A 21587-nucleotide genomic window follows, 5' to 3' on the forward strand; every position below is an offset into this window, starting at 1 on the left:
CCACCAGACTCCCCAGACATGAACATTACTGAGCTTATCTGGGATGCCTTGCGACGTGCTGTTCAGAAGAGATCTCCACCCCGCCATACTGTTACGGATTTATGGGCAGCCATGCAGTATTCATGTTGTCAGTTCCCTCAAGCAGTACTTCGGACATTAGTCGACTCCATTGCACGTCGTGGTGTGGCACTTCTGCGTGCTCATGGGGGCCCTACACGATATTAGGCCGGTGTACAGGATGCTCAGTGTACAAGACAACTCACTGTGATGTACAACCCGTCAGTAGGTGTACTAACAAGATACATGTTCTCTGTAAAAACATGCTGGCTGTACAAATATTTAAATTTTCCCCTTTTTCGTTTACCCGCCGCAAACAGATAATACTGATTTAGAAATGCCTCTGCAGAGCAGAAGCAGCTGTGATGTAGAAATTATATCAACTTAATTTTTTAGACTTTCGTTGTCTGACAATGCCTTTAATTCACAAGGAAGGCAGCCTAATATTTTTATGGCTGCATATTTTGCTGTTTAATTTACGTCTATGGTTACAAACTCTTTGATAACAGATTGTAGGTTTCCCTCTTTAATGACCATCATCAGATCTGTTTCATAAAAACAAAGTCCTAATGTACTGCAGCCATAGTTGCGTCGTCAAATGTTAAATGCGGAATCAGCACCAGCATCGTAAAATACACATGAATAACATCACATGCACAAGTCCATAGTTAGCAGAATATGGAATCTGTGGGTTCAGGAGGGTAATATGGAACGCCGTGCTGGATCCGAACGGCCTCGTATCATTAGCAATCGAGGTGACAGGCATCTTATCCGCATGGCTGTAACGGATCGTACAGCCACGTCTCGATCCCTGAGTCCACAGATGGGGACGTTTGCAAGACAACAACCATCTGCACGAACAGTTCGACGACGTTTGCAGCAGCATGGACTATTAGCCCGGAGGCCATGACTGCATCACAGACAGGAGCCCCTGCGATGGTGTATTCAACGACAAATCTTGGTGCACGAATGGAAAAGCGTCATTTTTTCGGATGAATCCAGTTTACAGCATCATCATGGTCGCGTTCGTGTTTGCCGACATCGCGGTGAACGCACATTGGAAGCGTGTATTCGTCATCGCCATACTGGCGTATCAGCTGGCGTGATGGTATGGGTTGGCATTGGTTACACGTCTCGGTCACTTCCTTTTCGCATTGACGGCACTTTGAACAGTGGATGTTACATTTCAGATGTGTTACGACCCGTGGCTCTACCCTTCATTCGACCCCTGCGAAACCCTACATTTCAGCAGGATAATACACGACCGCATGTAGCAGATCCTGTACGGGTCTTTCTGGATACAGAAAACGTTCGACTGCTGCCCTGTCCAGCACATTCTCCGCGTCTCTCACCAACTGAAAACGTCTGGTTAATAGTGGCCGAGCATCTGGCTCGTCACAATACGCCAGTCACTACTCTTGATGAACTGTGATGTGGTGTTGAAGCTGCATGGGCAGTCATCCAAGCTCTATTTGACTCAATGCCCAGCCGTATCAAGGCCTTTATTACGGCCAGAGGTGGTTGTTCTGGGTACTGATTTCTCAGGATCTATGCACCCAAATTGCGTGGAAATGTAATCACATGTCAGTTCTAGTATAATATATTTGTCCAATGAATACCCGTTTATCATTTGCATTTCTTCTTGGTGCAGCATTTTTAATGGTCAGTAGTGTATATGTAAACCTCGGCTTCCCCGGCCATCGTCACAGTAAATAAAAATTTCCCCGTTTTTTGCCCGCATTGTCACCTGTAAAACTACCGACGTTTCGGTCACTGTTGCAAGTGACCTGCTTCAGGGTATTTTTGTTACCAGTAAACTAGCAACAGTGACCGAAACGTCGGTAGTTCTACACATTGCAATGCGTTCACAACACCTGGAAAATTTTTATTGACACTGACCAACTTACTTTTTGAAGTCTCCTCGTATAGCGTGCATTGAGCGTCTAAAGCAGCTCTTCACCAGCCTGTTTAATCCCAATATTATCTCCTCTTCTTGGTGAGTTTTCGGTTCGCTTAAATCAATGCATAGATTGTTTATGGAGAAAGCGAAGTGTAGCAGATAGCAGAGGCGTTTTAACTCGAGGACGGGGTTCGGTTGGGTTCCGCTGAGGTTCGCCGTGACTCAGCCCTTTCCCTGCAGCGTCATCTGGTGCTGTTCCGTGTCGAGTTGCAGGGCGGCACGAAACCGAGCCGGCGCGCCGTATCTCGCCTTACCAATCTCGGCGGCTCGGCGCCGCTGTCAGCACGCGTTAACACGCGCCATTAGCGAACCCGAGGCGGTCACTGGCTTCCGTAGTCTTCTCAGCGTCTGAATCTACATACACGCTCCGCAGCCGGCCGTTGTGGCCCAGCGGTTCTAGGCGCTTCAGTCTGGAACCGAGCGACCGTTACGGTCGCATGTTCGAATCCTGCCTCGGGGCATGTTCGACTCCTGCCTCGGGGCATGTTCGAATCCTGCCTCGGGGCATGTTCGAATCCAGCCTCGGGGCATGTTCGAATCCAGCCTCGGGGCATGTTCGAATCCAGCCTCGGGGCATGTTCGAATCCTGCCTCGGGGCATGTTCGAATCCTGCCTTGGGGCATGTTCGAATCCTGCCTCGGGGCATGTTCGAATCCTGCCTCGGGGCATGGATGTGTGTGATGTCCTTAGGTTAGTTTAGGTAGCTCTAAGTTCTAGGGGACTGATGACCTCAGATGTTAAGTCCCGTAGTGCTCAGAGCCAACTGACCATTTTTTAACACGGTCCGCAAGGCACAATTATGGCGGATTGTAGAGGAACTCTGTACCACTACAAGTCATTTCCTTTCCCGTTCCACTCGCGAACAAACAGTGAGAAAAACGGCCGTCAATATGACCTAATTTTTCTTATAGTGTCCTTGCAGTCGTTACGCGGAATGTACCGGGTGATCAAAAAGTCAGTATAAATTTGAAAACTTAATAAACCACGGAATAATGTAGATAGAGAGGTAAAAGTTGACACAGATGCTTGGAATGACACTGGGTTTTATTATAACAAAAAAAAAAAAACAAAGTTCACCAAATGTCCGACAGATGCCGCTGGACAGCAAAACGTCAATGACTGCGCATGACAATCGTGTATAAAAGGAGCTGTAATGAGAGAGAGAATCAGATGCGCCAGCAGTCGCAGCATGTTGACGTTACCTGAAAAGGCGCTTTTAGTGAAGCTGTATTATCAGAATGTCGAATGTGCTAGTTCAGCGTTACGATCCTATCGCCATAGGAAGGGAATTCGAACGGGTAAAGGTCCATTGACAAATGCAGCTGTGGCGACAACGATTTCGAAGTTCGAAGCCACGGGTTGTTTACACGATAAATCCCGCAGTGGCCGACCGAGCATCAGGCGTAATGCTCCTGAGACAGTTCAGGAAGAAATGAGGACTGTAGCGGGTTCGCCTATGCACGGGGAAGTCAGCGCTCGTCCAGTCGCACGTCGCACCGGCATTCCATACACTACTGTTTGGTTGGCACTTAGGCATACCCTCCGATGCTTTCCGTACATAATCCATCGACATCACTATCCGTACAAAACTTGCCTTGTCCCTTTTGACAAATCGCATTGAAGGCTGGGGTCATGTGACTGTAATGCAAGATGGCTACAATAAGCATTTGAACATTGTATTTGTGTGGTATCTTACAGCTGTTTATTCTGAAAGTTATACACATTCCCAGAATGCTATAAAAGTCCAAAGGGAAGCCTAATTATAATTCCGAAATCAACCTACCAGTGTCTGTATGCAAATGTGGGAAACACTTAGGACACACAAACTCGAGCTGCATTACGAACATTGTTGATCCTATTAATGAAAAGAAACTGGAGGATGTTTCAAAACTCCTCGAGATACACTATAGCAACTCCTGGAGGGAACGTGAATCCTTGTCGTGGTACATAACATGGTTCCAGTGGGTCAGGGGCATCAGTTGAATCAGAATGACTAGCAGGAGAAGATGAAGACATTGTTCCAGATATGATGTATTAAGTGGATTGCAGTTTCTCAGTTGTTACACCATGTACCTTGAGGAATATTAAAAGAAATTAAAACTGAATACACAGTTTTATGTTCACCCCATATCCTCTCCTCATGTACATCAGTCTACTGACTGGTTTGATGCGGCCCGCCACGAATTCCTTTCCTGTGCTAACCTCTTCATCTCAGAGTAGCACTTGCAACCTACGTCCTCAATTATTTGCTTGACGTATTCCAATCTCTGTCTTCCTCTACAGTTTTTGCCCTCTACAGCTCCCTCTAGTACCATGGAAGTCATTCCCTCATGTCTTAGCAGATGTCCTATCATCCTATCCCTTCTCCTTATCAGTGTTTTCCACATATTCCTTTCCTCTCCGATTCTGCGTAGAACCTCCTCATTCCTTACCTTATCAGTCCACCTAATTTTCAACATTCGTCTATAGCACCACATCGCAAATGCTTCGATTCTCTTCTGTTCCGGTTTTCCCACAGTCCATGTTTCACTACCATACAATGCTGTACTCCAGACGTACATCCTCAGAATTTCTTCCTCAAATTAAGGCCGGTATTTGATATTAGTAGACTTCTCTTGGCCAGAAATGCCTTTTTTTGCCATAGCGAGTCTGCTTTTGATGTCCTCCTTGCTCCCTCCGTCATTGGTTATTTTACTGCCTAGGTAGCAGAATCCCTTAACTTCATCGACTTCGTGACCATCAATCCTGATGATAAGTTTCTCGCTGTTCTCATTTCTACTACTTCTCATTACCTTCGTCTTTCTCCGATTTACTCTCAAACCACACTGTGTACTCATTAGACTGTTCATTCCGTTCAGCAGATCATTTAATTCTTCTTCACTTTGACTCAGGATAGCAATGTCATCAGCGATTCGTATCATTGGTATCCTTTGACCTTGTATTTTAATTCCACTCCTGAACCTTTCTTTTATTTCCATCGTTGCTTCCTCGATGTACAGATTGAAGAGTAGGGGCGAAAGGCTACAGCCTTGTCTTACATCCTTCTTAATACTAACACTTCGTTCTTGATCGTCCACTCTTATTATTCCCTCTTGGTTGTTGTACATATTGTATATGACCCGTCTCTCCCTATAGCTTACCCCTACTTTTTTCAGAATCTCGAACAGCTTGCACCATTTTATATTGTCGAACGCTTTTTCCAGGTCGACAAATCCTATCAACATGTCTTGATTTTTCTTTAGCCTTGCTTCCATTATTAGCGGTAACGTCAGAATTGCCTCTCTCGTGCCTTTACTTTTCCTAAAGCCAAACTGATCGTCACCTAGCGCATTATCAATTTTCTTTTCCATTCTTCTGTATATTATTCTTGTAAGCAGCTTCGATGCATGAGCTGTTAAGCTGATTGTGCGATAATTCTCGCACTTGTCAGCTCTTGCCGTCTTCGGAATTGTGTGGATGATGCTTTTCCGAAAGTCAGATGGTATGTCGCCAGACTCATATATTCTGCACACCAACGTGAATAGTCGTTTTGTTACCACTTCCCCTAATGATTTTAGAAATTCTGATGGAATGTTATCTATCCCTTCTGCCTTATTTGACCGTAAGTCCTTCAAAGCTCTTTGAAATTCCGATTCTAATACTGGATCCACTATCTCTTCTAAATCGACTCCTGTTTCTTCTTCTATCACATCAGACAAATCTACACCCTCATAGAGCCTTTCAGTGTATTCTTTCCACCTATCTGCTCTCTCCTCTACATTTAACAGTGGAATTCCCGTTGCACTCTTAATGTTACCACCGTTCCTTTTTATGACGCCAAAGGTTGTTTTGACTTTCCTGTATGCTGAGTCTGTCCTTCCGACAATCACATCTTTTTCGATGTCTTCACATTTTTCCTGCAGCCATTTCGTCTTAGCTTCCCTGCACTTCCTATTTATTTCATTCCTCAGCGACTTGTATTTCTGTATTCCTGATTTTCCCCGAACATGTTTGTACTTCCTCCTTTCATCAATCAGCTGAAGTATTTCTTCTGTTGCCCATGGTTTCTTCGCAGCTACCTTCTTTGTACCTATGTTTGCCTTCCGAACTTCTGTGATGTCTTACAATCCAGTATCTGATTTCGGAATCTCTGTCTGACCATGATGTAATCTAATTAAAATCTTCCCGTATCTCCCGGCCTTTTCCAAGTATACCTCCTTCTCTTTTGATTCTTGAACAGGGTATTCGCTATTACTAGCTGAAACTTGTTACAGAACTCAATTAGTCTTTCTCCTCTTTCATTCCTTGTCCCAAGCCCATATTCTCCTGTAACTTTTTCCTCTACTCCTTCCCCTACGACTGCATTCCAGTCGCCCATGACTATTAGATTTTCGTCCCCCTTTACATACTGCATTACCCTTTCAATATCCTCATACACTTTCTCTATCTGTTCATCTTCAGCTTGCGACGTCGGCATGTATACCTGAACTATCGTTGTCGGTGTTGGTCTGCTGTCGATTCTGATTAGAACAACCCGGTCACTGAACTGTTCACAGTAACACACCCTCTGCCCTACCTTCCTACTCATAACGAATCCTACACCTGTTATACCATTTTCCGCTGCTGATGATATTACCCGATACTCATCTGACCAGAAATCCTTGTCTTCCTTCACTTCACTGACACCTACTATATCTAGATTGAGCCTTTGCATTTCCCTTTTCAGATTTTCTAGTTTCCCTATCACATTCAAGCTTCTGACATTCCACGCCGCGACTCGTAGAACATTATCTTTTCGTTGATTATTCAGTCTTTTTCTCATGGTAACCTCCCCATTGGCAGTCCCCTCCCAGAGATCCGAATGGGGGACTATTCCGGAATCTTTTGCCAATGGAGAGATCATCATGACACTTCTTCAACTACAGGCCACATGTCCTGTGGATACACGTTACGTGTCTTTAATGCAGTGGTTTCCATTGCCTTCTGCATCCTCATGTCGTTGATCATTGCTGATTCTTCCGCCTTTAGGGGCAATTTCCCACCCCTAGGACAAGAGAGTGCCCTGAACCTCTATCCGCTCCTCCGACCTCTTTGACAAGGCCGTTGGCAGAATGAGGCTGGCTTCTTATGCCGGAAATCTTCGGCCGCCAATGCTGATTATTTATCAAAAATTAGGCAGTGGCGGGGATCGAACCCGGGACCGACGACGTTTTGATTATGAATCAAAGACGCTATCCCTAGACCACGGGTGTAGTTTTTCATGAATTGTTACCTGGCGATTTAGTAAAGCGGAGGGCATTTGCGTTGTGGGCGTTTCAAAAGATGGCGGAAGATGACGATTGGTTGAGTAACGTGTTGTGGACCGACGAAGCTCATTTCACGCTCCGAGGGTCTGTCAACGCCCACAACTGCAGAATTTGGGCTACCGAAAATCCTAGAACTGTCGTGGAAACTCCATTGCACGACGAGAAAGTCACGGTATGGGTTGGATTTACCACATCTACCGTTATCGGGCCTTTTTTCTTCGAGGAAATGCGTGATTCTGGTTTTGTAACTGCTGCCGTGACGGGTGAGAGGTACGCCGATATGTTACAGAATCGCATCATCCCCAACCTGGCTGATAAACACCTGCTGGAACGTACGATGTTTATGCAGGATGGCGCTCCACCCCATATTGCTAGATGCGTGAAAGATCTCTTGCGCGCGTCGTTTGGTGATGATCGTGTGCTGAGCCGCCACTTTCGTCATGCTTGGCCTCCCAGGTCCCCAGACCTCAGTCCGTGCGATTATTGGCTTTGGGAGTACCTGAAGTCGCAAGTGTGTAGTGATCGACTGACATCTCTACAGATGCTGAAAGACAATATCCGACGCCAATGCCTCACCATAACTCCGGACATGCTTTACAGTGCTGTTCACAACATTATTCCTCGATTACAGCTATTGTTGAGGAATGATGGTGGACATGTTGAGCATTTCCTGTAAACAACATTATCTTTGTTTTGTCTTTCTTTTTTATGCTAATTATTGCTATTCTGATCAGATGAAGCGCCATCTGTCGGACATTTTTTGAACTTTTTTTTGGTTCTAATAAAACCCCATGTCATTCCAAGCATGTGTGTCAATTTGTACCTCTCTATCTACATTATTCCGTGGTTTATTCAGGTTTCAAATTTATATTGACTTTTTGATCACCCGTTACGTTGGCGGCAGTAAAATCATCGTGCACTCGTTCTCTAAATTTTCCATGTTTCGCGAAATAAATGTCGCCTTCCCTCTAGAGATTCCGATATGAGTTGCCGAAGCATCGTCGTAACACCTCCGTGTTGTTTGAACCTACTAGTAAAACATCTAGCAACCCACTTTCGAACTGCTTCGATGTCTCCTCTCAATCCGACCTGTTGGCGATCCCAAACAATTGAACAGTACCCAAGAATGGGTCCCACTAGTATCCTATATGGGATCTCCGTTACAGATGAACCACATTTTCCTAAAATTCTCCCACCACACTGAACTACGGTCGTTATTTGTTCGTTCCACTTTATATCGCCTTGCAGCGTCACGCCTACATATTCAATTGTTGTTAATGTGTTACCAATTTTCTAGTCGAACATTGCCGTATTCTTTTTCCTAGTTATCTGCGTTAACTTACATTTATCTACATTTAGACGTGGCTGCCATTCATATCGCGGAGTACGAATTATGTCCAATTCATTTTATATCCTCCTGCACTCACTCAACAACGATACACTCCCGCACATCACAGCGTCGTCGGTATACAGCCGCAGCGCCGCGCGGGATTAGCCGAGCGGTCTCAGGCGCTGCAGTCACGGACTGTGCGGCTCGTCCCGGCGGAGGTTCGAGTCCTCCCTCGGGCATGGGTGTGTGTGTTTGTCCTTAGGATAATTTAGGTTAATTAGTATGTAAGCTTAGGGACTGATGACCTTAGCAGACACATTTGAACATTTTTTTAATGCTGGGCCATCAACGTCACCGTGCAAACCAACAACCACCATCGACATGGGCTTTCGGAGCCGAAGACCCACTCGTGTACCCTTAATGACTGTCCGACACGAAGTTTTACATTTGAACAGCAGCAGACTTCACGTAGAGGAACAACAGCGGTCCTACCACATTTCCCTGCTCGAGACAAATGTCGTGATGGTTACTATGAAAAGCGAAAGACCGTTTTTTCCATCCATCCTTTTCTAACCCCATTAAGCACTTTGTGACTTGCTTCATTGAGCATTGATGCTACTCACCCCTTACCCCTCCACGAAAGAGAAGACGTCTGACCATTGAACAGACTCCCGTATTGGGGACATAAACCACGCGCAAAATTTCCATATTCTCTCTCTTGCTACCCGCAAACACAAAAAGACAAAAAACAAAAGCAAAACTGGTATAGGCACGCATATTCAAATACACAGGTAAGTAAACAAGTAGAATAAGGCCCTATGTGTTCGGCAACGCCTATATAAGACAAGTGTCTGGCGCAGTTCTTAATCCGTTACTCCTGCTCCAATGGCAGATTATCAAGATTTAAGTGACTTTGAACGTGGTATTATAGTCGGCAAATGAGTGGGACACAGCATCTCCGAGGTACCAATGACATGCCGATTTTCCCTCACGACCGTTTCATGAGCCTACCGTGAATATCAGCAATCCGATAAAACATGAAATCCCCGACACCGCTGGACGGGAAAAAAATCCCGCAAGAGTGCGATCAACGACGACTGAAGAGAATCCTTCAACATGACAGAAATGCTGCAGATTTCAATGCTGGGCCATCATCAAGTGTCAGCACGCGAGCCATTCAACTAAACATTATGAAACGTCCCCTTAGTGTAGGCACAGTCTTGTACAATTTTTCTGACACATTATTTTTAGCGCAACGTAATCTGACTTTTAAAAAATCCCTACGAAAGATAGGCCCTGACTAACATTAACCTATACCTTTCACAAATCACTTACCTCACCAAAAATCTTCGTTACTCGAACTACTGCAATACAGCGAGCACCACTTCTGCCAGCTAAATAAAAGATTCAAACTACGGAAGGCACTAACTACTGATAGGCATAGTTAGCGAATGAAAGATTTTAATAGAGAACAAACAATGTATTTACCTTAATAGTCATAATGTATATAGCAGTTCATGACATCCATTCTTACAAATTTCAAACCTCCGCCATCTCTCTCCTCACATCCACCACTGCTGGCGGCTCACCTCCAACTTCGGAACGTTACGCGCTGTTCACATCCAGCTGCCCAACACTACAATGTCGACTATTACAACAATGCCAACCAGCCACAGACTGCACACAGCACAGCCAGTGATTTTCATATAGAGCGCTACGTGGCGTTACCAATAAAAAAAACCTAAACAGCCTACTTACAACATCATCGATATGGGCTTTCGGAGAGGAAGGCCCGTTCGTGTACCCTTGATGGCTGCACGACAAAAAGCTTTATGCTTCGCCTGGGGCCGTCAACACCGATATTCGACTGTTGATGACTGGAATCGTGTTGCCTGGTGGGACGAGTTACTTTTCAAATTTTATCGAGTGGATGGACGCGTGCGAGTATGGAGGCAACCTCATGAATCCAAGGACCGTCCAAGTCAGTAGGGAGCTGTTGTTGGAGACTCTGTAATGATGCAGGGCGTGTGCAGTTGCAGTGGCAGGAGACCCCTGATACTACATATGACTCTGATAGGTGACACGTACGCAATTATCCTTTCTGTTCGACTGCATGTCCATTGTGCATTACGACAGACTCGGGTAGTTTCAGCAGGACAATGCGGCACCCCACACGACCAGAATTGCGACAAAGTGGCTCCAGGAACACTTTTGTTAGTTTAAACACCTCCGCTGGACCCAAAACCCCCCAGACATGAACATCATTGAGCATATCTCTGATGTCTTGCAACGTACTGTTCGGAATAGATCTCCATCCTTCCCCCCCCCCCCCCCCCCCCCCCTCCGGTACTGTTACGAATTTATGGACATTCACGGTGTCATTTCCCTCCATTACTATTTCAGACATTAGTCGAACCCATGCCACGTCGTGTTCGCGGGTCCCTACACGGTACTAGGCAGATGTACCTGTTTTCTCGCCCCTTCAGTGTACTAATAGGCAATCGTGGCGTAGAGAACCAACAGAAAGAGCTAATAACAAACAACTCGCAAGGTCCAGGCGAAACCCCAATTCGGTTTTACAGAGAGTATTCTGCGGCATTGGCCTTTTACTTAGCTTTCATTGCCGCGAGTCTCTCGCCCAACGCGAATGCCCAAGTGGCTGAGAATCCGTAGGTGGTTCTTATATATAAGAAGGATAAGAAACACAGACCTGCAAAATTACATACCACTATTTTTGCCACCGTTTTTCTGCAGATATCTTCAACACAGTCACGGTTCAAATATCATAAAGTTCCTTGAGACGGAAAAGATTCTGCCACAAATCTGCACGTATTTAGGAAACATGGTTCGTGCGAAACCCGTTTTCCCATTTCTCGCACGATATTCTGCGAAGGACACCCGCCAGTTTCCCTATATTTAGATTTCCAAGAAAACATAAGACGCGGGGCCCACTGAGGACTGTCAACTGAGGTTCAGCATATGGAATAGGTTCCCAGATATGTGAGTGGCTGGAAGACTTCTTAAGTAATAGATCCCAATACGTTGTCCTGGACGGTCAGTGTTCAACGGAGACGAGGGTATCATCAGGACTGCCCCAGGGAAGTGTGACTGGACCGCTGTTGTTTTCTGTATACATAAATGATCTGACAGATAGGATGAGCAGCAATCTGCCTTGCTGGGTGATAATTCTGTGGTTTACGGGAAAGAATCGCTGTTGGGTGGCTGTAGGAGGATACAGGATGTCGTGGGTAGAAATTTTATTCCGTGTAATGAATTGCAGCTAGCTCTAAGCGTATAAAAAATGTAAATTAATGCAGACGACTAGGAAAAATAATCCGATGATGTTCGAATAGAGTGTTAGTAGTGCGCTGGTTAAAATAGTAATTTCGATTAAATATCTAGGCGGGACGTTGCATAGAGTTATGAAATGGAACGAGCATGTAAGGAAGGTAGTAGGGATGTCGAATGGTTGACTTAGGTTTATTGGGAGGATTTTATGAAAGTATGGTTCCTCTGTAAAGGAGACCACGTGTAGCCTTGCAGTATCGTGGTCCGGACATGAAGTGCTGAGTCAGTGACCCATACCGACACGGTGCCCCAGCACCAGCAACCTGGCTTGCCTGTTCGATCCTGCTTCCGCAAAGCAACGACCGTGACCTCAGACGATGACCACCGTTTGAGAAGCTTCTGCGTGAAGAACACGGCAGTGCTACTTCTTTCCCACGATCATCCCCCAACCAGGAGTATTCATGCCCACAGGGGCCAACCAGTTATCCCGGCTATGTTATTAGGTCCAACACGTGCCGGACGCTACTGTGAAGACAACGACGTCCGGCTGCCACAACTGTCACTGGGCCTCGAACCCTCGGCTGCATCCCGACTGCCCAGGCTCTTGGTAGCCACACGCTCTGCTGTCATCATGGATCTACTCGCCAGCTTCCAGCCACATTCCCATGCTACAGGACTCAAACGTAAGTCTCCAAAGCCCAGCATCACTGGGGCCTGATGCCGTCGATCCTCTGGTGTGGCGCATAGGGTCATCCTACAGTTTCTTGGCTGGGACAACAGCACTCGTCGTAGCCAGGCCTGCTACGGGCTAAGTTAACTAGATGGCCGTGGCGGCTGACACACCATCAAGGGCAGTAAGAACTGCTTGCAGGGACGGCAATGCGAGGACAGTGCACCAGGAGAAGCAGTGGCAGCGTATTTGGCGCACTCGCCGAGGTCCCAGAAATCAACCTCTGTGGCCAGGAAGACTGTATGACTGAAATTATCAACATTCGGCACTTGTACACATGGGATGCCTTCTTCTGCTGCACTTACATCCACCTAAGGCAGACCCAGCAACCCAGCACTCCATCCCACTACTTCGCTGTGAATCCCTCTTCCTCACCATCCTCTTGAACGGATGTGCTCATACGCTGAACCTGTCCTACAGAGCACCACGTTCATTTTAACCAAAGCATTGTGCCTTCCTTACAGATGAGAGTACAATACTGGCCGGTGAGAGAGTCCTCTTTGTCTGCCGTACAGTGGCCCGCCGGAGGCGGAAGGAGGGCCGCCCCCGACGCCAGAGGACGACGTTCAGCTCGGAGCAGACCCTCCGGCTTGAGCTGGAGTACGCGCGCTCCGAGTACGTCTCCAGGGGCCGCCGCTTCGAGCTGGCCGAGGCGCTCGCGCTGTCCGAGACGCAGGTCAAGATCTGGTTCCAGAACCGGCGCGCCAAGGACAAGCGCATCGAGAAGGCGCAGTTCGACCAGCACTACAGGTAGGTGGCTGGCCCTCCAGCAGCTCAGTTCCTCGCTAACGCTCCACTCCACTCCATTCCCAACGTTGGCGTTGTCTGAGAGGCCGGCCAGGATCCGGTTCCAGAAGCGGCGCGCCAAGTACAAGTGCATCGAGAAGGTGACGCTCGACCAGCACTGTGGGTGGGTGGAAGTTGTGCAGAACGACATGGTGGAGCTGAAGTGTATTGGCATTCCTGGTGATAGTGGTCAGTTACTGTGGGACCAATCTGCTCAGATCAACGGCCCCTAGGCTTACTCAATACTTAACCTAAACTAACTTACGCTAAGGACAACACACACACCCATGCCCAAGGAAGGACTTGAACCTCTGGCTGGGGGAATTGGTATTCCTATTGAGCACAAGACAATTATGGTAGTCTTTTTGTTTCCACATTTGTTGGCTTCACCAGCACACAACCGAAATGACATATTTCAATCGAACACCTTGAGTTAATATACAGGTCAGTCTATCACCACAGCTAGACTATTTGCTTTGAGATCGTTGGCTACACCAACTCATAACCAAAATATCACATTCCCACATATGCCTTGGGCTACACTACGGATCAGTCTGTCACCACAACCATGTTCTTTGCCTTCACACTTGTTGCCTTAGTCAACTCAAAACCACCTGTCACATTCCACGCTACAGATGAGTCTGTCACCATAACCAGTTTTTTTCTTTGAGGTTTGTTGGGTTCGCAGAAACAGGCCCGGGCTCGACAGAAAACTCTCACCAGAGAAGTTCCACTCTGCACAAGTGTTCCAGTCTTCTTTAAGGTCACTTCACTCTTCAATTGGATGCCTATCTGTTGTTGATGATGTAGTCGTGCCCATCAGTTCTAAGGACTGTTTAGCGCAGCTCTGTTCAAATGGTTCAAATGGCTCTGAGCACTATGGGACTTAATTTCTAAGGTCAGCAGTCCCTTTGAACTTAGAACTACTTAAACTTAACTAACCTAAGGACAAGACACACATCCATGCCCAAGGCAGGATTCGAACCTGCGACCGTAGCGGTCGCGCGATTCCAGACTGTACCGCCTAGAACCGCTCGGCCACCCCGGCCGGCCGCAGCTCTGTACGATAGTTTATTATGTCCTAGTGTTTTACGTTTGTATTGTAGTCACGTGTGTCGATTGCTGGCTCAGCGATTAATTGCCAGCGATTAATTGTCTCGTGTTCGATCCTCAGTTACTCCTGCGATTTTAATGTCTTTTATCGCCTCTTTCTTCCTGATGTGAGAAATGCCAAGTTGCAGCATGGTTGGATGTATAAATTAAACCGTAGCCCGCTTTACAATTGACCAGTTAAGTTAATTTAAAGGTCGCAGGGGAAATGTAGCAACATGACCATGTCCAGTAAAGCACTGTCATGTTGCAGCCAATCTTTGGATAAATGAGAGCTTTGCCTTTTCTATTCCACTCATGTGTTTCAGACTTACGACAATTAATTTCCGTCTGTGATCACTCTCATCTTCCAGATCTCAAAGGAAACACTTTTCCACCACACAGTGTCAACACATGCAATTGTGGTAATAGCGTGTTGGTCCACTTTTGGAACAGATTACAGCAGCAATTATGTGCGGCGCGGACTGGCCAATTCCTTAGTATGTTTCTAGTTAGTTGCTTGTTCGGTGCTCATTAACTACACTCCTGGAAATTGAAATAAGAACACTGTGAATTCATTGTCCCAGGAAGGGGAAACTTTATTGACACATTCCTGGGGTCAGATACATCACATGATCACACTGACAGAACCACAGGCACATAGACACAGGCAACAGAGCATGCACAATGTCGGCACTAGTACAGTGTATATCCACCTTTCGCAGCAATGCAGGCTGCAATTCTCCCATGGAGACGATCGTAGAGATGCTGGATGTAGTCCTGTGGAACGGCTTGCCATGCCATTTTTCACCTGGCGCCTCAGTTGGAGGAGCGTTCGCGCTGGACGTGCAGACCGCGTAGACGACGCTTCATCCAGTCCCAAACATGCTCAATGGGGGACAGATCCGGAGATCTTGCTGGCCAGGGTAGTTGACTTACACCTTCTAGAGCACGTTGGGAGGCACGGGTACATGCGGACGTGCATTGTCCTGTTGGAACAGCAAGTTCCCTTGCCGGTCTAGGAATGGTAGAACGATGGGTTAGATGACGGTTTGGATGTACCGTGCACTGTTGGGGAGGGGGGGGGGGGGGCTGCACGATGTTGGGGCGTGAGCGGAAGACGGCCTAACGGTGTGCGGGACCGTAGCCCAGATTCATGGAGACGGTTGCGAATGGTCCTCGCTGATACCCCAGGAGCAACAGTGTCCCTAATTTTCTGGGAAGTGGCGGTGCGGTCCTCTACAGCACTGCGTAGGATCCTACGGTCTTGGCGTGCATCCGTGCGTCGCTGCGGTCCGGTCCCAGGTCGACGGGCACGTGCACCTTCCGCCGACCACATGCGACAACATCGATGTACTGTGGAGACCTCACGCCCCACGTGTTGAGCAATTCGGCGGTACGTCCACCCGGCCTCCCGCATGCCCACTATACGCCCTCGCTCAATGTCCGTCAACTGCACATACGGTTCACGTCCACGCTGTCGCGGCATGGTACCAGTGTTAAAGACTGCGATGGAGCTCCGTATGCCACGGCAAACTGGCTGACACTGACGGCGGCGGTGCACAAATGCTGCGCAGCTAGCGCCATTCGACGGCCAACACCGCGGTTCCTGGTGTGTCCGCTGTGCCGAGCGTGTGATCATTGCTTGTACAGCCCTCTCGCAGTGTCCGGAGCAAGTATGGTGGGTCTGACACACCGGTGTCAATGTGTTCTTTTTTCCATTTCCAGGAGTGTAGTATGGCACTGTATTCTTATATACGTTTCTCCCCAACTGGATGGTATGGCTGAGTGTGCGTGAGAATTTCGTCACGTGATTACTAACAACGATTCTGATCTTTAATTATTCACGCAACTGATAACACGACACACATACGAAACCAAAGCACTCAGTAATGAGAGCAGTAACCTCTAGCATTATTCAGGCCTAGTTGATTTGATACTATTTAATAAAGTAATAAGGCGGTTCTCACTCTTTTTGCAATTGTGAATTTGAGCTTGATGATAATCAGCCGGGGTACAAGAGGTCATTGTCTGAACACCCCAACACTGATTTTACGTGACAGAAATTTTATTACAAATTAAGATGACATAATTTAACATACTCTTGAATCCTTGGTATAAACTATTATCGGTGCTGATATATAGTGAAATTTCTAATTGGTTAGAAACATTGATCTGTTAATTGCTACGCTACAGAGAGGCCGAAGGGAATTAATTATCACACACCAGGGCAAAACATTTCCATGCGTGGACACGCTGAAGTATGGAGCGGAGCACTACGAAAATGGTTCAAATGGCTCTGAGCACTATGGGACTTAAGAGCTGAGGTCATCAGTCCCCCAGACTTAGAACTACTTGAACCTAACTAACCTAAGGACATCACACACATCCATGCCCGAGGCAGGATTCGAACCTGCGACCAGTTCCAGACTAAAGCGCCTAGAACCGCTCGGCCACACTGGCCGGTGTAGCACTACGCCAAATGCCGCTACCGTATAAATTAATGCAAAAGCGCGATTTCAGAGAGCTGGGAAGATACCCATACAGATGCCCGAGCCTCAGCATTTCCCGGCTATCGGTCCACCAGCCACGCTACCGACCTAGCACCACGGCCGTTATTCGAACAGCCATGTTCTTATTGGCTGAAAGCCAACTTCCGCCCTCTACACTCCTCAGAACCGACCTTTTTGCTGGAGTCTAGCAGGCAATTTCTGTGCTTAGCTTCCCTAGTTTCTCTTTTGAGAATCCTACTGCAGCTTTTGACAACATTTCAAACTGCCGTTCACCTTTCTGAGCCCATCACACTCATACACTATACCCTCATACATTCTGGAAAGGTACACGAGAATGACGAAGTGTGACACATAGAAAAAGTTACCGAAATAAAACATTTAGTTACCTTACTGCATGTCCATCATCGGAGTACCGCTTCAAGGTGTGTAACACCAAATCTCTACGCACAGATTACGGAATTCCCGTACATTATGGGCCGGTCGTTTGGGAGAACAGTGCTGGCAGCTGATAGCATCCCTGAAGAATTCTTTCAGATAAAGATGAGGCGAATTTCGTGGCCAAGACACCATCACGAGTTCGCCGTCATAATCTGCAAACCACTGTTAGAACGATTCTAGCCTTGTGACATGGACAACTACCCTGTCGGAAAATGTCACCACCGTCATGGAAGACAAAACATAAAGGGATATGAGTGGTTCGCAGTGATGTACAGCTAGACTACAGCTGTTCTGGTGCCTTTGATTATTACCACAGGTGTCACGGAAGTCCAGGGGACTGTGCCTGACAGCGTGATGCTGCTCTCAGATAGCCTGCTTCTGCACTTTGTTTTGCCGGGATGACAGGGTACCCACACACGACTACCTACCTGGGGTGACGAGAAATGTGCTTCGTCCGACCAGGTGACACGTTTCCACTGGTCGAAAGTCGAGTCTCGATGCTCCCGTACCAACTGCGTCGTAAGTGAACATGTCGTTGGGTCGGCGTGCGAATACGTAGGAACTGTCTGGAGAGGAGTCCCATGTACCGCAAGGCATGTTGAAAGATGTTCTCCGAAGCGCTTCTGCCTGCATCGGCGCTGTACTCTGTCTTCACACCTGCCACAGATCGCTGTCTACCCTGGTTTATAGAGCAGGTATGATTCCGATCCACGTTCTTTCATGAGACATGGAGGCTGTATTATACGAGGCTCATTCAATAATTAAAGAAACGAATTGGTCTGGGGGAAAAAAACTGTCAGTAGGACAAATTTGGTACTTTTATGGCTTTAAGTTGGCATCACTGGGATGAGCCCTGATCAGCTGATGTATCAACATTGTTTCGTTTATAACCTCAAAAACACATTTCAAGGTGGTGAGCCTGCGTGAAACGTCCACATTAGTTGAACAACGCCACACGGAGTGGCCGTGCGGTTAGAGGCACCATGTCACGGATTGCGCGGCCCCTCCCACCGGAGGTTCGAGTCCTCTCTCGGGCATCGGTGTGTGTGTGTGTGTGTGTGTGTGTGTGTGTGTGTGTGTGTGTGTGTGTGTGTGTGTGTGTGTGTGTGTGTTGCTCTTAGCGTAAGTTAGTTTAAGTAGTGTGTAAGTCTGGGGACCGATGACCTCAGTAGTTTGGTCCCTTAGGAATTCACATACACAGTTAAACGACGTTCTGTTATTCCTTTTTTATTTGCTAAATGCGATAAACCAGTGACCATATACCGCAGAGTGTCTAAAGTCTGTACGAAGCGTGCAATTTTTTACAAGTGGGTAGCGCAGTTCAAAAATGGTCGCGACTCAGTGACTGACGAACAGCTTTCCGGTCGACCATTTGCATTTTCAACTCTCTCACATGAAAATGGAATTGATGACATTATTCGTGCCGACTGCTGTGTGACTGTGGAATTGATAGTTGATAAGGTTCAAGTTAGTACTGGTGCAGTTCATAAGATTATCTGTAACAAGGTGAAGTTCCGCAAAACATGTGCAAGATGGGTCGCAAAGGAGTTGACGCGGCTACACAAGGAAACAAATTTGAGAGTGTGCACAGAGCTAAAGGAACGTTATGAAAGAGAAGGTGAGCACTTCCTCAACTAAATTTTAATTTGTGATCAAACCTGGGTTTACTATTATGAGCCAGAATCAAAAAGACAAAGCATGGAGTGGAAGCGCACCAACTAACCTGTCAAGAAAAAATTCAAAACCCAAACATCAACAAGAAAAGTCATGTTGACACTGTTTTGGGATTCTGAGGGTCCAGTTCTTTCTGGTTATCTCGAAGAGCAGCGTATAATGAACAGACAATACTACTCGGATTTGCTTTTAAACAAGGTGAAGCCAACCGTGAGAGAGAGACGTAGTTGGTCTCAGAGGAGAGATTGTCCAGCAACAAAACGCACGTCCTCATATTGCTCAACTAACCCGTGAAACCATCCGAAATGGACTACGAAGTACTGCCTCATCCCCCTTACAGCCCTGATTTAGCACCTAGTGATTTGCATTTGTTTGGTGCACTGAAAGAGGCATTACGTAAGAAGATGTTCCAGGACGAGAACGTGAAAAAGTTTGTGCGAAATTGGTTCAAACATAAAGATAAAGAACTCTTTACAGCCGGAATAAAAAAATTGAGAATAAACTGAAGAATGACGAAAGTAATGAGAAGCAATAGAAATGGGAGTAACGAAAAAATTAACGTCGAAATTGGTGGTCACGAAGGAGGTGAAGTTAACGAATGCTGCCACCTCGGAAGCAAAATAACCCACGACGGACGAAGCAATGACATAAAAAGACCAGCACAGGCAGGAAGGGCATACACGGCGAAGATATGTCTGCTAGTATCAAACATACATATTAATTTAAAGACGGCGTTTTTGAGAATGTGCATTTGCAACATAGCATTATATGGCAGAAAATCATGGACTGTGTGATAACCGGAACAGAAGAGAATCGAAGAATTTGAGATATGGTGCTACAGAAGAATGTTGAAAATTAGGTCGATTGATAAGGTGAGAAATGAGGAGGTTCTCTGCAGTGTCGTCGAAGAAAGGAACGTATGGGAAACATAGACAAGAAAGAGGGTAGGATGTTAGGACATATGTTAAGGCATCAAAGAATAACGTCCACAGTGCTAGAGGGAGCTGCAGATGGTAAAACTGTTGAGTGAAACAGAACATACACACAGGAGGCAACTGAAGACGGAGCCTGCATTCCGAATGAAAGTATTCGTTCTAATCAACACAATTCTTCATACTTTATGTTTCAAAAGATCGCCCGACTACGGGCAGATAAAGCGTACGCTGCGGATAACCATGAGTTTACTGTAGCCGTTGTTATTTTTGTGGTATCTTTAAGATACATTTCTATTACACATGTCTATTTAGGATCCCGAGTCTCCAGGTTTCTCTTGCTCTGAACCACCACTTGTCTTAGCGAATTAAAAAATTATAACTGGCTGAATTAGTCTATTGCCTTTTTTGTATTCGTTTCCTTTATTAAACACGTAAATATTCTGCATTGCATTGATACTCATACAAGAGGCAGTCAAACAAAACCGCGACAGATGAAAAGAAGGGCACATGAGTCGCTGAGGTTGTTTCGACTACGCTGCAGAATTTTCGCTGGGAAGTTATTACACATCCTTCACATGGTCCCCATTTCCGCCCCATGAGATTTCCATGTTTTTAGGTGCACTGAAGAGAGTTATTAGTGGCTGTCGATTTGCTTCCCACGAAGTGGTGAACGTCTGGATACAATCATGGTGCCGTAGGCAACCTCAAACATTTTTCTCCGTGAAGACATGCTCCGTCTTCTCTCACAGTGGCATAAATTTATTAACAGTTATGGCGATTACTTTTGAAATAATAAACAGCATGTGGGCGCACAGACCTCCCATTAAGGTCTCATAAGGTTGTCGCATTGAGGCAATACTGAGGCTACGACTTATCTTAGAAAATAGATTAAGGAAAGTCAAACCTACATTTACAGGATTTGTAGACTTAGAGAAAGCTTTTGACAATGTTGACTGGAATACTCTTTTTCAAATCCTAAAGGTGGCAGGGGTAAATTACAGGGAGCCAAAGGCTATTTACAATTTGTACAGAAGCCAGATGGCAGTTATAGGAGTCGAGGGACATGAAAGGGAAGCAGGGGTTGGGAAGGGAGTAAGACAGGGTTGTAGCCTCTCCACGATGTTATTAATTCTGTATATTGAGCAAGAAGTAAAGGAAACAAAAGAAAAATTTGAAGTAGGAATTAAATATCCATGGAGAAAAAATAAAAACTTTAGGGTTGCCCCATAACATTGTAATTCTGTCAGAGACAGCAGAGGACTTGGAAGAGCAGTTGAACGGAATGGACAGTGTCTTGATAGGAGGATATAAGATGAACATCAACAAAAGCAAAACGAGGATAATGGAATACAGTCGAATTAAGTTGGGTGATGCTGAGGGAATTAGATTAGGAAATGAGTCACTTAAAGTAGTAAAGGAGTTTTGCTATTTGGGGAGAAAAATAACTGATGATGGTAGAAGTAGAGAGGATGTAAAATGTAGACTGGCAATGGCAAGGAAAG

General features: G+C 46.2%; 1 protein-coding gene across 1 annotated transcript in view; it reads left to right on the forward strand.

Moving 5' to 3' along the window:
- Window positions 1-21587, forward strand: part of LOC126293234 (homeobox protein rough-like) — a 360457-nt gene that overhangs the window by 296023 nt on the left and 42847 nt on the right. Inside the window, exon 2 of the mRNA XM_049986354.1 lies at window positions 13166-13400. Within this exon, the coding sequence (XP_049842311.1) occupies window positions 13166-13400 (235 nt within the window). The remainder of the gene's footprint in view (window positions 1-13165; window positions 13401-21587) is intronic.

This window comes from Schistocerca gregaria, chromosome 10 (assembly GCF_023897955.1).
Source record: "Schistocerca gregaria isolate iqSchGreg1 chromosome 10, iqSchGreg1.2, whole genome shotgun sequence".
NCBI lineage: Eukaryota > Metazoa > Arthropoda > Insecta > Orthoptera > Acrididae > Schistocerca > Schistocerca gregaria.